This window comes from Rhineura floridana, chromosome 9 (genome assembly GCF_030035675.1).
Source record: "Rhineura floridana isolate rRhiFlo1 chromosome 9, rRhiFlo1.hap2, whole genome shotgun sequence".
NCBI classification, from domain to species: Eukaryota; Metazoa; Chordata; class Lepidosauria; order Squamata; family Rhineuridae; genus Rhineura; species Rhineura floridana.
This window is the reverse complement of record NC_084488.1, coordinates 122,287,863-122,299,880: the sequence shown is the minus strand read 5'-3', so window position 1 is coordinate 122,299,880 and position 12,018 is coordinate 122,287,863. Positions and strand designations below refer to the sequence as shown.

General features: G+C 42.4%; 1 protein-coding gene across 3 annotated transcripts in view; it reads left to right on the top strand.

Moving 5' to 3' along the window:
- ALMS1 (ALMS1 centrosome and basal body associated protein) overlaps positions 1-12,018 on the top strand; it is a 105,789-nt gene that overhangs the window by 54,505 nt on the left and 39,266 nt on the right. For all 3 annotated transcript variants that reach the window (XM_061583567.1, XM_061583566.1, XM_061583568.1), the window contains 2 exons: positions 818-948; positions 10,014-11,778. In XM_061583567.1, the coding sequence (XP_061439551.1) occupies positions 818-948; positions 10,014-11,778 (1,896 nt within the window). The remainder of the gene's footprint in view (positions 1-817; positions 949-10,013; positions 11,779-12,018) is intronic.

Genomic DNA, 12,018 nt, shown 5'->3' with positions numbered 1-12,018 from the left:
CCCTTCCTCTTAAAGGAGCCCAGGGCGGCAAACATAAAAACCCAAAACTTTTTAACAAAAGGAAGGAAAAAAGCATTTTAAAGCATTCTACAATCGTGATTAAAACATTTTGAACACAATTGCAATTAAAAATATTCTAAACATTCTAAAATACTCTAAAAACACAGTTAAAACATTATTCTACCAGTGATCTTAGAATTAGCAGTTGGTGCAGCATTTCCACTAATTGGAGCTTCTCAGCTCCATAAAATGACAGGCAATTTCCCCCCGTACCTCTATGTCCCACCTTTCTTCCATCATGGAACCCAAGGTGGTGTATATGTGCCTCTGAAGGGGCCACCCTTTCAAGCACTGACTAGATCCAAGGTGGTGCTTCAGCAAAGTGCTGGCCTCATCTGTCTTCAGACCATACCCTGGAAATTTAGTTGAGGCCCTCCAACTTATTATGTGATTTGGAAGTGGTTCCAGGCTGCCCATTCCTGCTTTTTGTGTGTGTGTGTGGTGTGGTGGTGGTGGTGGTGGTGGTGGTGAGGAAGGGGCGTAGGAAGGAAACAGAGGAAGTGTCTCCCAACAATCGGTGGAAAGACCAATAGATTGGATGCTAAGGGCTTTTAAAATACATTGGGAAGTTAAATTATATTTTTTGCATTTGAATCTATTTAGAAATTGAAATAATTCTGCAAAAGTGTAGGTAATGTGTCCTGAACAAACATGCTAAAGTCACTGCTGGATAGCATGAAATATGTTAATATCATACATCTGTGTATCATCTGCCAACACATCAGTACATTCTAGTTTTCTGTGATCTCTCTGACAGCCTGGGTGAAACTGAAGCTGACTGTTCAACCTGCAGACTCTGTGCCTGACCTAAATGAGGAAGACCGGCAGATAATAGAAGAGATCAAGAGAGAGCAGTTTTTGAGCACCAGGAAAGCTGAAATTGTTAAGGTAAGAAGGAACCTTGGGAAACAGATTTAGGAAACATTGTAGATTGGGACTGAAGAACAAATTCTTGCTTATGAGCAACCTTCTTAAAAACACTGACAAAAAAAAAGATAGTATTGCACAAAGCAATGATTTCTTGCAGGTGGTGTGGTTTTATCGTGTGCACAGTAATGACAATTTAATAGCTTGGGATCTATAGGAAATACATTGATTATCTGCATATCATGGAGGTCACCTTTCTGTAAATGTGTCCTGCATTCTGAAGGTAAGGGCCTAGTTCTTTGCGCCTACACTGCAAGTGAAGGATGTCTGCTGCGAGAAGTAGGGAATTTATATTGCAATTTCTCCAAGAAAATAATTTTTCCAGTGCTTAGGGAAAAGCCCCTCTTTTGGGCTACTGGTAGTCACCTTTTCCAAAAAAGGTTTTGGCCCTGAGTTTTAATGAAGTTCAGTGAAGATTTGGAGATGTGGGATACAAATGATATGAAGGGCCATTTAGAAAACTGCTCCTATTATTGAAACAATTCTGCTCATGCAGCTATTTTAGCTTTACACCAGCTGTTGAGCATACAGCTAAATCATATGTATCCTCCAATCTGTCCTTGAATGTTGGCTTTTCTCTTTTACCAACACTAGTATTAAGCTGTACTACAAGGAATTACATTTGACATTCATGAGAAGCTGCCTTATATAGAATTAGACCTTTGGCCCATCTAGGACAGTATAGTCTGCACTAAGTGTGGGGAATCTTTGGCCCTCCAGATGTTGCTGAACTACAGCTCCCATCGTCCCTGGAAATTGCTGGGGCTGATGGGGGGTTGTAGTTCAGCAACATCTGGAGGGCCACAACTTCCCTACACCTGGTCTACGCTGGAGGGTAGCTAGTCTCCAGGTTTTCATTCAGGCGTCTTTCCCAGCTTGTATCTCGACATTACAGGGATTGAACTAGGGACTTTTGCATGCAAAGCATGTGTCCTGCCACTGAGCTATAGCCCTTCTGATGGTGTAAGTTGAATGCGGCAGCTTGGTTGTACAATAGATAGTACATCTTCAGTTGTTAGTCTTATTGGCAGTGTTCACAAATACCAAACCATGGTTTAGTGTTCTGTAGATGAACCCAAGTTACATATATGAATGTGGCCAGGATTTAGGCAGAGTTTAGTTTGTGTTATAGATCCCCAGCTTATTATGTTTGAACCAGAGATCCTGGTTTAGAACAAACTCTGGTAAGATTCATAACAAGGATGGCTACCCTGTTCTGTTGCTGTGTTATTTTAATTATGGAATTCTTTGTATGTATAGGGTTTTTAAAAATCTATATCTGTAATGTTTGATTGTATTCTGTTTTTGTTTGAAATATTTGTAAACTGCTTAGATTTTTCTAAAATGTGAAGTTGTATATAAATTATCTAAACAAAATAAATAAGCCAACTTCAAGCCGTGCGTGTAAGGTTGGCTTGCTTTGAAACTTACCTGGGTTTGGTTTAAACAAGGATTCCTGGTTGAAACATAACGCTAAACTGGGATTCTGTAAGGATGAAAGTAAACTCGCTCGGAGTTCTCATCCTCTGCATGGGAGAGGAAGGGAAGCCCACGAGTCAGACACTTTGCAGGGACTCACCCACGTGGCACTAAATCATGGTTTAGCATTACATGCAAATGTGGCCTGTCTTTTTACTAGCCATTCATACCATTAGAGAGCCAGTGTGGTGTAGTGGTTAGAGTGTTGGACTATGACCTAGGAGACCAGGGATTGAATCCCCACACAGCCATGAAGCTCCCTGGGTGACCTTGGGCCAGTCACTGCCTCCCAGCCTCAGAGGGAGGCAATGGTAAACCCCCTCTGAATACCGCTTACCATGAAAACCCTATTCATAGGGTCGCCATAAGTCAGGATCGACTTGAAGGCAGTCCATTTCCATTCACACACCATTATGATGAGCAAGTGTGTGTGGGAGAGAGAGAGAGAGAGAGAGAGAGAGAGAGAGAAAGGGTAAGAGAGAGAGTGAGAGTGATATGCAGAATACATATATTGCAAGGACTCCTGTCAAATCCCTGTTGGTGAAGTTGTAATCTTTGCTGCAACCATGAAGCTGAAATGAGGCTAATTGTATGCATGAATGCATGCATACACACGTTTTTCAGTTTCATCCTGTAACTGGCATATCTTACATTGCAATTCTGTTATAATTAGTGATGAAAAACGTGGCAGTCGGCTGTATGTTGTCACTTGAAAAGCATAAATAAAAAATAAGTGAGGCTTGCATAGTTAAAGATCTGTTTTTGTGAATATACCCAAACCCCAAAGGAGCAGTACTAATCTGCCCTGCATTTTCGGGGGTGAGTCCATACAGCTGGTGTTATAGTGAGTCACTGCTGATCACTTCCTCTTTCTGTCCTAGCTTGACTTCCATTTTGGGGTATTGCCTGAAGTGGCAAGAGACAGTGATTCCTGGTGAATCACCACGTAATGCCAGATGCCAGTAACCTTTTGCATTCACACTGTCAGTTGATAATAACAATTGCCACATAATTAACAAAATTTGTGATGTTTTGTTTTGTTGCGCTAGGGAAGCATTTCTACATGACAGTGTAAAATAGTTCATCCTCAGGACACTTAATTTGTCATAACGTGACAGGCCCAGGATGTGACTCAGGAACCAGACCAACGATTGTAGTTAATTCGTGTTTTATTAGGGTAATGTCCAAACAAAGACTGCGTTTTCTCATGAAGCAATACAGGGATACAGGTCCTGCGGCATTGGGAGAAAGTTGACAGAGCAAGGGACTTCTTCCCGCCTGTTCTTTAAGAAGGGGCCAAACGGGCGCGCAATCTTTCGCTCCTCCTTAACTGCCCCTCAGGTACTGCCCGCCTTCCCCCCCTTCTCTCCTGTCTTTTCAGCTGTCTGCGTGTGCGCGGTGAGGGGGGAAGCATCACCCCCTCCTCTTCTGAAGTTTCCGATTCCAGGATGGGGGATAGGGGAGGGGCTGATGGTAAACTGCCTCCCCGCTTTTCTGCTGTGAGCAGCCCTCCCTCTTCCCCCTCTTGCTCTGAGCCTGAAAGAGGGGGAGGCGTGAGAATGTCCAGGGAGGGCTCAGGCTCCCCGTTGCTAAGCGACCTTATCACTGGAGTTCCTCTGTTTCGTCTTCGCTCCAAAGGGGGGAAGTTCCTCCCCCTTCCCTCTGCCATCCATCCGAATACTCTTCTCCCAACTCTCCGGGATCCAGCTCCCCGGGATTGGGACCCCAGCTCTGCCTTCCGACATAACGTTTGGCTTCCTTAGACTTTTAAAAATGGTTGCCTTGTAAAATGAGTACAAAGTAGTCTTACAAAATGTCTAGGCTTAAAATGAGCTTACAGACTCTGAAGTTAATTTATTAATAGATATATGGAACATGTTTCATATAAAATAGTAAGGTGGTTTACAGCGTAAAATTGATAAAATATAACAGTAAAATACAAAAGAAGACAAATGCCGTGAAGACAAATTTTCAATAGAGCGAGTACTAAAAAATCAGTGCTTGGGAATGCTCGCGCGAATAGGTATGTTCTAACAACTGAGCACCATTAAATAGGTGCCTGCCATCTCCGTGGGGAAGATTATTCCACAGTATGGAGGCCACTGCATTTCTTAACCAGATAAAGCCAACTCTTTAAATACAGGAATTTTTAGAATTATTTCCAGCCAGAGAAGCAGAAGTCTAGGGATGAAAATAAGTGGGGTTTTCATGCTAATGGCTGTGCTGTTCATCACGAAAGATATTATGAGGAATTAAAGAATGCTACATTTTTATCTTGAATTAATGTTAATTGGTAACATTGGAAGCTTCTTTCCCACTCATGGGTTATCACTATAAATCATTGTGATGGGAGCAAGCCTGTGCAACCCTTAGGCTCATGTGCTGCTTCTTGACTACAGAAGAGGTGTTCAGAAGCTTTTTGTTTTATGATTTTGATTTCACACAAGTGTGCATTTGAACCTGACAAATTGTAATTAACTATGGTTAAGCAAACTTCAAACCATGGATTATGAGTGTTTGAAACAAACCTTTGTTAAGATTGATCATGGTTTGTCAGGTTTGGATGAAACAAGCAGCTCCGGCTAACACAACCGGAAAAGGTTCCAAACTCCTTCTGCTGAGGCCATGTCAGAGGAGGAGAGAAGTGGGGAGGAAGGGAAGGTGTGCAGGAGCTTAAGCCTCCCCCACAGGCTTGTTTCCATTACAATAAACCATTTTTATGACAACATCTGGATGCAGCCATTGTGAACTCATAATTGGTTCAAGTAATCAGTTGTGTGGCAACTGTTGCATTACCACATGTTGAGCTCAAGAATGGCAGACAATTTTTCTTTTGTTTGGCCAATGAAGTTTTTGGCTTTCTGTGATGAAATGCACTGATCTGTAAAACCCATCAAGTTGTGAATTCAGGAACTGGATGCCAGGAAGTTAGATTCATATTTCCATCCTGCCTGTCAGATGCCAGGCAGTGAAGCCAGGATTGCATAAAGCCCTTGCTTGCATTCATAGACTCCCCCTAACTGGCATCTATTCAGTACAATATGCATTGTTGCCAACAATCCTGCAGAGCAAAATGAGTTCAAGAACCTGGTCTGGGGCTTGCTCTATAAATACTGGTGTGAGGAACCTCCAGCCCACCAGGCCTCTTCATTCAATCCTCCGTATTCCCCTGAAGCCACACTGATTCTGCCAAGCCATGCTGCTTCACCCCCTCACTGTATAAAACTGTCTCCTCTCACCAGATGAAAGCAGTTTTCATCCCCATCATGTCGCAGTAGGGATGAAAATTGTGCCCTCTCTACTCCCCAGGTGATCCATGAGGAAGGCCTGGTTTTCATCCCTGTCACGTCGCACTGCTTTAACTCTCCCCACTCAGTGTGCAGCTATGGTGATAGAAATTGGACCATATTTCTGTTGGAAGTGGGGCAAGAGCAACCCCTGTTTTGTTCTTTTCTTTATGTTCCAGAAGGGAGATAGAGTTAGGGTCTTCCAGATGGCTAGACTTGACTACCTTTACCTGTGATGCTCTGACTGACTTCCTTCCGTTGCTAGACTGATATGCTTAGGGAAGCTTATCTGCTGCTCCTCCTTCCGCCCTTCCCTTCCTCTCTTCTTCGACTGTCCGAGAGAGAGGAGACACCTTTGTCTCTGCTCTGTCCCTCCTGAGCCATGAGGGCAACTCCCAAGCCTGGGCGTTGCACCTCCAACTTAGTTAGTTAGAACTAGGTGTGCCTTTCCTACCTACTACGTATTTCTATCAATAAAGTAGTTTTTCTTATTTTACTAAGTCTTAAGTCTCCGTGATCTCAATGCAGGGTAAAAGCCTGCTTACTTAGGTAAATGCAGACACTGGCACACATGCATCTCAGACCATTGACGGTCTTTGCTAATATCTATACAGATTTACACAACAGTTTCATCTCCAACAGATGTGCACCACTCAGTTGAGGAGCAGGGAGGGCCCTCCTCATTGGGGCATGTGGGGAGGCAAGGATTGAACTTCCCTGTACAGTGTGCCACGATGATGATGAAAGTACCTCCCACCCACCCCTAGCTGATCGCCATGGATTATGTCAGGAAAGGTGCTGAGCAGGGAGATTTTATATTTTGTGTGCATGTGTGCGCGTACGCCAGAGAGATACTGTGTTTTGTGTGTCTCAGTGCACGTGTTGCTTTTGTGTGTGTTTGTTGATTTTGGCCAGACCCAGAACCAGACCCTGACCGCTTCCCCTGGGGGAATGCAGCCCTGAAGGTGTGTGCGTGGAGGCGCAGGTGATTCCCCACCACTGCTGTGTATCTTTTGCAATGCTGGGAAAATCTCCGCCACTATGCAGTACTTAGTAGCTAGAGAGAGTAGGACACCTGTGAACTTATTCACCCATGTTGACATCATTTTTTGGAGAAACAGGATGAGCCTCAAGAGGCTGCCTAGAGCATATCCATCTCCACAAGTGCTTCCAGGGTCACTCATGCAGCCTGATCTCAAACAGCAGTCGTACTAGAACTAACCTGTATAGATCTCCCAACCTTCAATTTATTCATTTCAGGAATGTTTTCACTGACTAACATCTTGGATATTTTCAAGAAGGCATATTTGAGACCTGTATCTGATATTTCAAAGTTCAAGTGTGATTAACCAGCCATTTTTAATCCTACACGTCTTCAGTAAACATGTATCAAAAAGTAATGTGAGAAGCGATCCTGTTTCTTGGGGGTGAGGGGGGAGGCCTTCTGTATTGAACACCTCCTTAATGCAAACAGCATCTTTCCTTTATGTTCTTGAATAACTCATAAATATAAATGCCTGTTGATTTTGTACTTGTTTGTCTTGTCTGTCCCCAGCATAAGATAACAATGGCTCTGCCTCCGGTGCTGATGTGAGGGTGAGGTGAAGTGTGGGTTTCCAGCATGTTTTGAAGCTGTACCTGAATACTATCTGTTTTTCTCTAATTGCTAGCAAACAGTTTCTACAGCAGGAAGCTGAAGTTGCTCGTCTTTTGCATGCATCTGAAAGAGAGCTTCCTTGTTTGTTTGACTCTCAGTTTGCTGTGTGATCCTTGCTCTGTGAAGACTTATTTTGTTCTTGCCCTTCTTCCTGAAACAGGCTGTTTTTTTACTGAAGCTGGATAAGTTGTTTTTACTTGATCAGGTAAACAAGAGGATATCTCTTCACAGTCACTGAATTGCTGCCTCCAAAGGAATATTGGCAGCTTTTGTGTTGTATATCTCTGGCTCATAAAAGGCTTGAAGTTAACTACAGAAAGATGATAATGATTATTTTTTGGATGGTCTTCATCCTTAATGTGCCTCAAAGTAAGTTTTGTTTCAGTTTAGCTGCAAACTTTGTGTGCTACATTTTTAAAATTCCTTACTAGCCAGAAAACCTGTGGATTTCAAACCTTATACTGCTCTGTTTGCCCATGCATTATTTAGATTGGTGTTTCAGTAAGCAAATTAAAGTGGGTGATATTGGAGAGGTTGGAAATATTCTTCAGGTCTAGATTAGAAATTACCTGCCTCTGTGAGGCTATCCGCAGGTGCCTTTGCAGAGAAACCATCCTGCTTGTTCACTGAAATCCTCAGTCGAAGGCTGCCTTGGTGTGTCCACCTTAGAGGTCTGTGAAGGTCTTCTGTGGAGGCTGCACACCTTTTGAAACACCCTCCTGCAGTGGGTGGCAATACTTCAGGCTTTTCGGAAGGCCTTAACAACTCATTTGTTTTGACTGGCCTTTCCTGAGTAATTTTTTTATCCTGCTAGCAGTGAAAAAAAGCAGATAAGAGAAAAATCAACTCATTTGAAATGTGGTGTTGGAGGAGAACTTTGCGGATACCATGGACTGCGAAAAAGACAAATAATTGGGTGTTAGAACAAATTCAACCAGAACTATCACTAGAAGCTAAAATGATGAAACTGAGGTTATCATACTTTGGACACATAATGAGAAGACATGATTCATTAGAAAAGATGATAATGCTGGGAGAAAAAGAAGGGAGTAGAAAAAGAGGAAGGCCAAACCAGAGATGGATTGATTCCATAAAGGAAGCCACAGACCTGAACTTACAAGATCTGAACAAGGTGGTTCATGACATGCTGTTGGAAGTCGCTGATTCATAGGTCACCATAAGTCATAGTCGACTTGGAGGCACATAACAACAACAAGGTAGATGGAGGCTGGAATATTATATGAAGGGTTTCTTTTTCTTGGCCATATGAGTACTACTGCCTAGAGTGCTCTGTTACCCTTGATGTTAGCACCTTCTGCTCTTGCTCACCCATGTTGATTTGTCATGAAGCATCCATGAACTGCATGCTAGATTCTTGCTAGCTCCTGCTTATGACAGTATCCCCCCCAAAGTCTACATGAATGGCTAGTTCTTATATGGGGTTTTTCATGTCTGCTTCTCCATGACAATTTTTTCAAAAGCTGTTCTGGAGTACAAATACATAAAAAAGAGACCCTAGATATTTTCTTACTTTCTGGAAAATTCTAGGAAGAACCCCCAAACAAAAATAACATCTAAAAAGTCCCCCCTTTTTGGTTAAATGATGTGATATTTCAGTGGAATGCGTGGGGAGGGGAGAGATGCAGATTACTTGTCTTGGTAATAAAATACAGACATGTAGATTTCACTTTCTACTAATAAAATGTAGAATTAAATGTTGCTATTGCTATTTAGTAAAATCTTTACATTTATATTCTGTCTATTGTAAGAACTTCAACCCACCTTGTGCATAAGTCACATCATTATTTTTCCATCAGTGCTGAACTATGTAAGGAGTACAAGAGATCAATACACAGTTTGGTAATGACACTCTCGTGGTGCGATTTTTCCCCCTGGGGAAATCCACTAACTTCCTTCTCTTCCCACTTTTATATAGGCTCTTTTTTAGGTTTCGTTCAATAAGGTGCTTTGACCAACTTTACTGTTTTTCTTTTGGCTTGTTAGATTTTTCTGCTGATGTGTGTTAATTGCTTGACATTTATTTGAATTTAATTTTCTTTTGTTATATTTGGATGTTGCAAGCAGCATTTTTGTTTGTTTTTGAAAGCATAATATAAATGATTAAAATTAAAAATAAGCAGCCTTTTTTGTTAAGTGTCAGAATGAAGTGGTGGAATAGTACTGGTGCCTTCACAATCTTTACACATTTCCCCCCGATTTGGGTTGTCAAGCTCCATATATGTACCACCAAATCAAAGTATCTGGCTTCACCTTGCCTCTGTTTGTTCATGGTGACATCTTGACATGAAATGCCTTGTTGGACACAGAATTTGCCACCAAGTTGGGACTTAGAGGCAAGAGATTTATTTGCTTGCATTTCTCCTTTTCCTCAAAGTTGAATACTTCAGAGATTTATTGATGGTTTAGATTAGGATGCTTTATACAGTACACAGGACTCTGATCTTAGTAGTATGGTGGTCTTTTGGACTTGTAAGATTCATTTGTTCCAACTGTGTCTCTCAACATCATGGCAAATAAAGTATTAAATTAATTGCCTGCACTTTAAAGTAATAAATCTTCTGTTTCTCTTGGATTCTTGGCAGGATCGGTTGTGGGGAAACAACTGTGAAAGGATTTCTAGCCACAGTTCTATTCTGAAGACAGACACAGAACTCTCAAAAACTTCAAGTGACAATGAGCTGCATAAGGACATCCAGCCACAAAATCCCCAACTAGTTGAGTTTCCTGGGATAAATGCAGTTCAGGCTAGACCAGGGTGCAGAAATGATCATGCCCTTCCAAGTAACCCAGATATTAAGCCCTTGTACAGTGACCAAAGCCATGTCTGCAACCAGCTGAAGACACCCTCAGAAAATCTCTTGGACTCCAGCCATAGTTTTCAGGCTCCCCTGTGTCATGCCACAGACACATGTTTGTTGGGGCTGACGGGTACTGCCAAGGCAATCATAGGAGAGGAAGTGAGTGTCTTGTCCCAGGCAAAGCTGGCTGCGGGCATCTCTTCTACAGAATCTGCCAAGCAAATTACTTCCATTACTTTTGCATCCCGTAAAAGGTTGTCTTCTTCTCTTGTGCCCTGTACTAGTATTACTGAACCAATTCCTTGTGGATTGGTACCTTTTCAAACCCAGCCTATTAGCAATGAACAGCTGAAGCCTGGTGAGAATCAGGTGGAATCTCTTCAACCCTGTGCTTCAACAAGCACCACAGCTGTTCATGTACCAGATAAGAGTGTAGGATTTCCTTCAGGAGGAGAGAAGCATGAGCAGTTGTCCATAGTTGTTAGCAAGGATGAATATCCTCGGGAAAATGTGGAGAATTCCCAAACCAGTTGCATTGATCAAAAGGTCCACCTGATTACAGAGAATCATGAAGAAACCCAAGCTGCTTCTCAAGTTCTTAGCGGGCTGAGAAGATATAAGCCTTTAGTTAATGTTTATCATAACCGATCTAACCCAGAAGACACTACAACTGATCCTCTCCTTTCCATCAACGCACCTCAACAAAAGACAGAAAATGCTTCCCACCAAGAATGCTTGACGGATGGCTTGCAAAGTTTTGTCCATAGTCCTAAGCCACTTCTTCCTACAGGCAAAGAGAGTACACTATCGGAAGAAAGTACATCTACGTCTGATGAATATTTATGCAGGGTTGGAGCCAGGGACACTGGAAGCAGCAGTCCATTACCCTCGTCTTCCCCAGACTGCATGCCAGTGTCCCCATCATCACCAATCAGGAAAGCCCTGTCTGGCGTCCACATTACTCTCTCTCCAAAGCATGTGGATCTGGGTCTTTCTAGTCTAATAGGCACTGGAGCTGAAATGAGTCGAGTTGATGGACTTAAAAGTAGCCTTCAACCAACAACTTTAAATTCTCCAACTCTTTTGCCAGAAACTACCTCTAATTTGAAAACCATAGAACTTTCCACAAACCCCCAAGATACTGCATACTTTCCAAGGTCACCATCATCACCAGATTCTCACTTTAAGCATTCCAGTCTTCTAGTTGTAGCACAACCAGTCTCACACCTAAGTCAGGAGCCACTGGAAATCAGACAGTATTTACCAGTTACAGACCAAGTAAGCACTGGAGTGCTGGGTTCATATTGGCAGAATCCAGAAGACAACTTAAAGACCACAGCTTCTTCCCAAACAGAAAAGATGTCATCAGATGCCATCACTCAAATAACAACAGAAAGCCCTGAGAAGACAACCTATTCTGCAGAGATATTTGTTAGCGGTGACAGTGGTGACATGGAGGCCCTGAGAACTTGTCATCGGAAGAATCGTGAAATCTTGAGTACTACAACTGCTGCTGTGAACCAAGCCTCCATTTTGAACAGGCAGACTGGTGAGAAATTTAATTTGCTATACTCTGATCTGAAGTCTTGTGCCCAATAAGTAGGTCAGGACCTTTATGATACTAGTCTGAAAAATTCATGGTCAGCTTAAATAAAGCTGATACCTGCCTATTGGGCTTGTACATAAACACTTTCCTTCTTGTAAGCGAGGAGAGAACTAATCTTGTCCACTCCATTATTTTATCTGTGTAAGGAGCTATTTGATGCAGTTTTTGGATGAATGAAGGAGT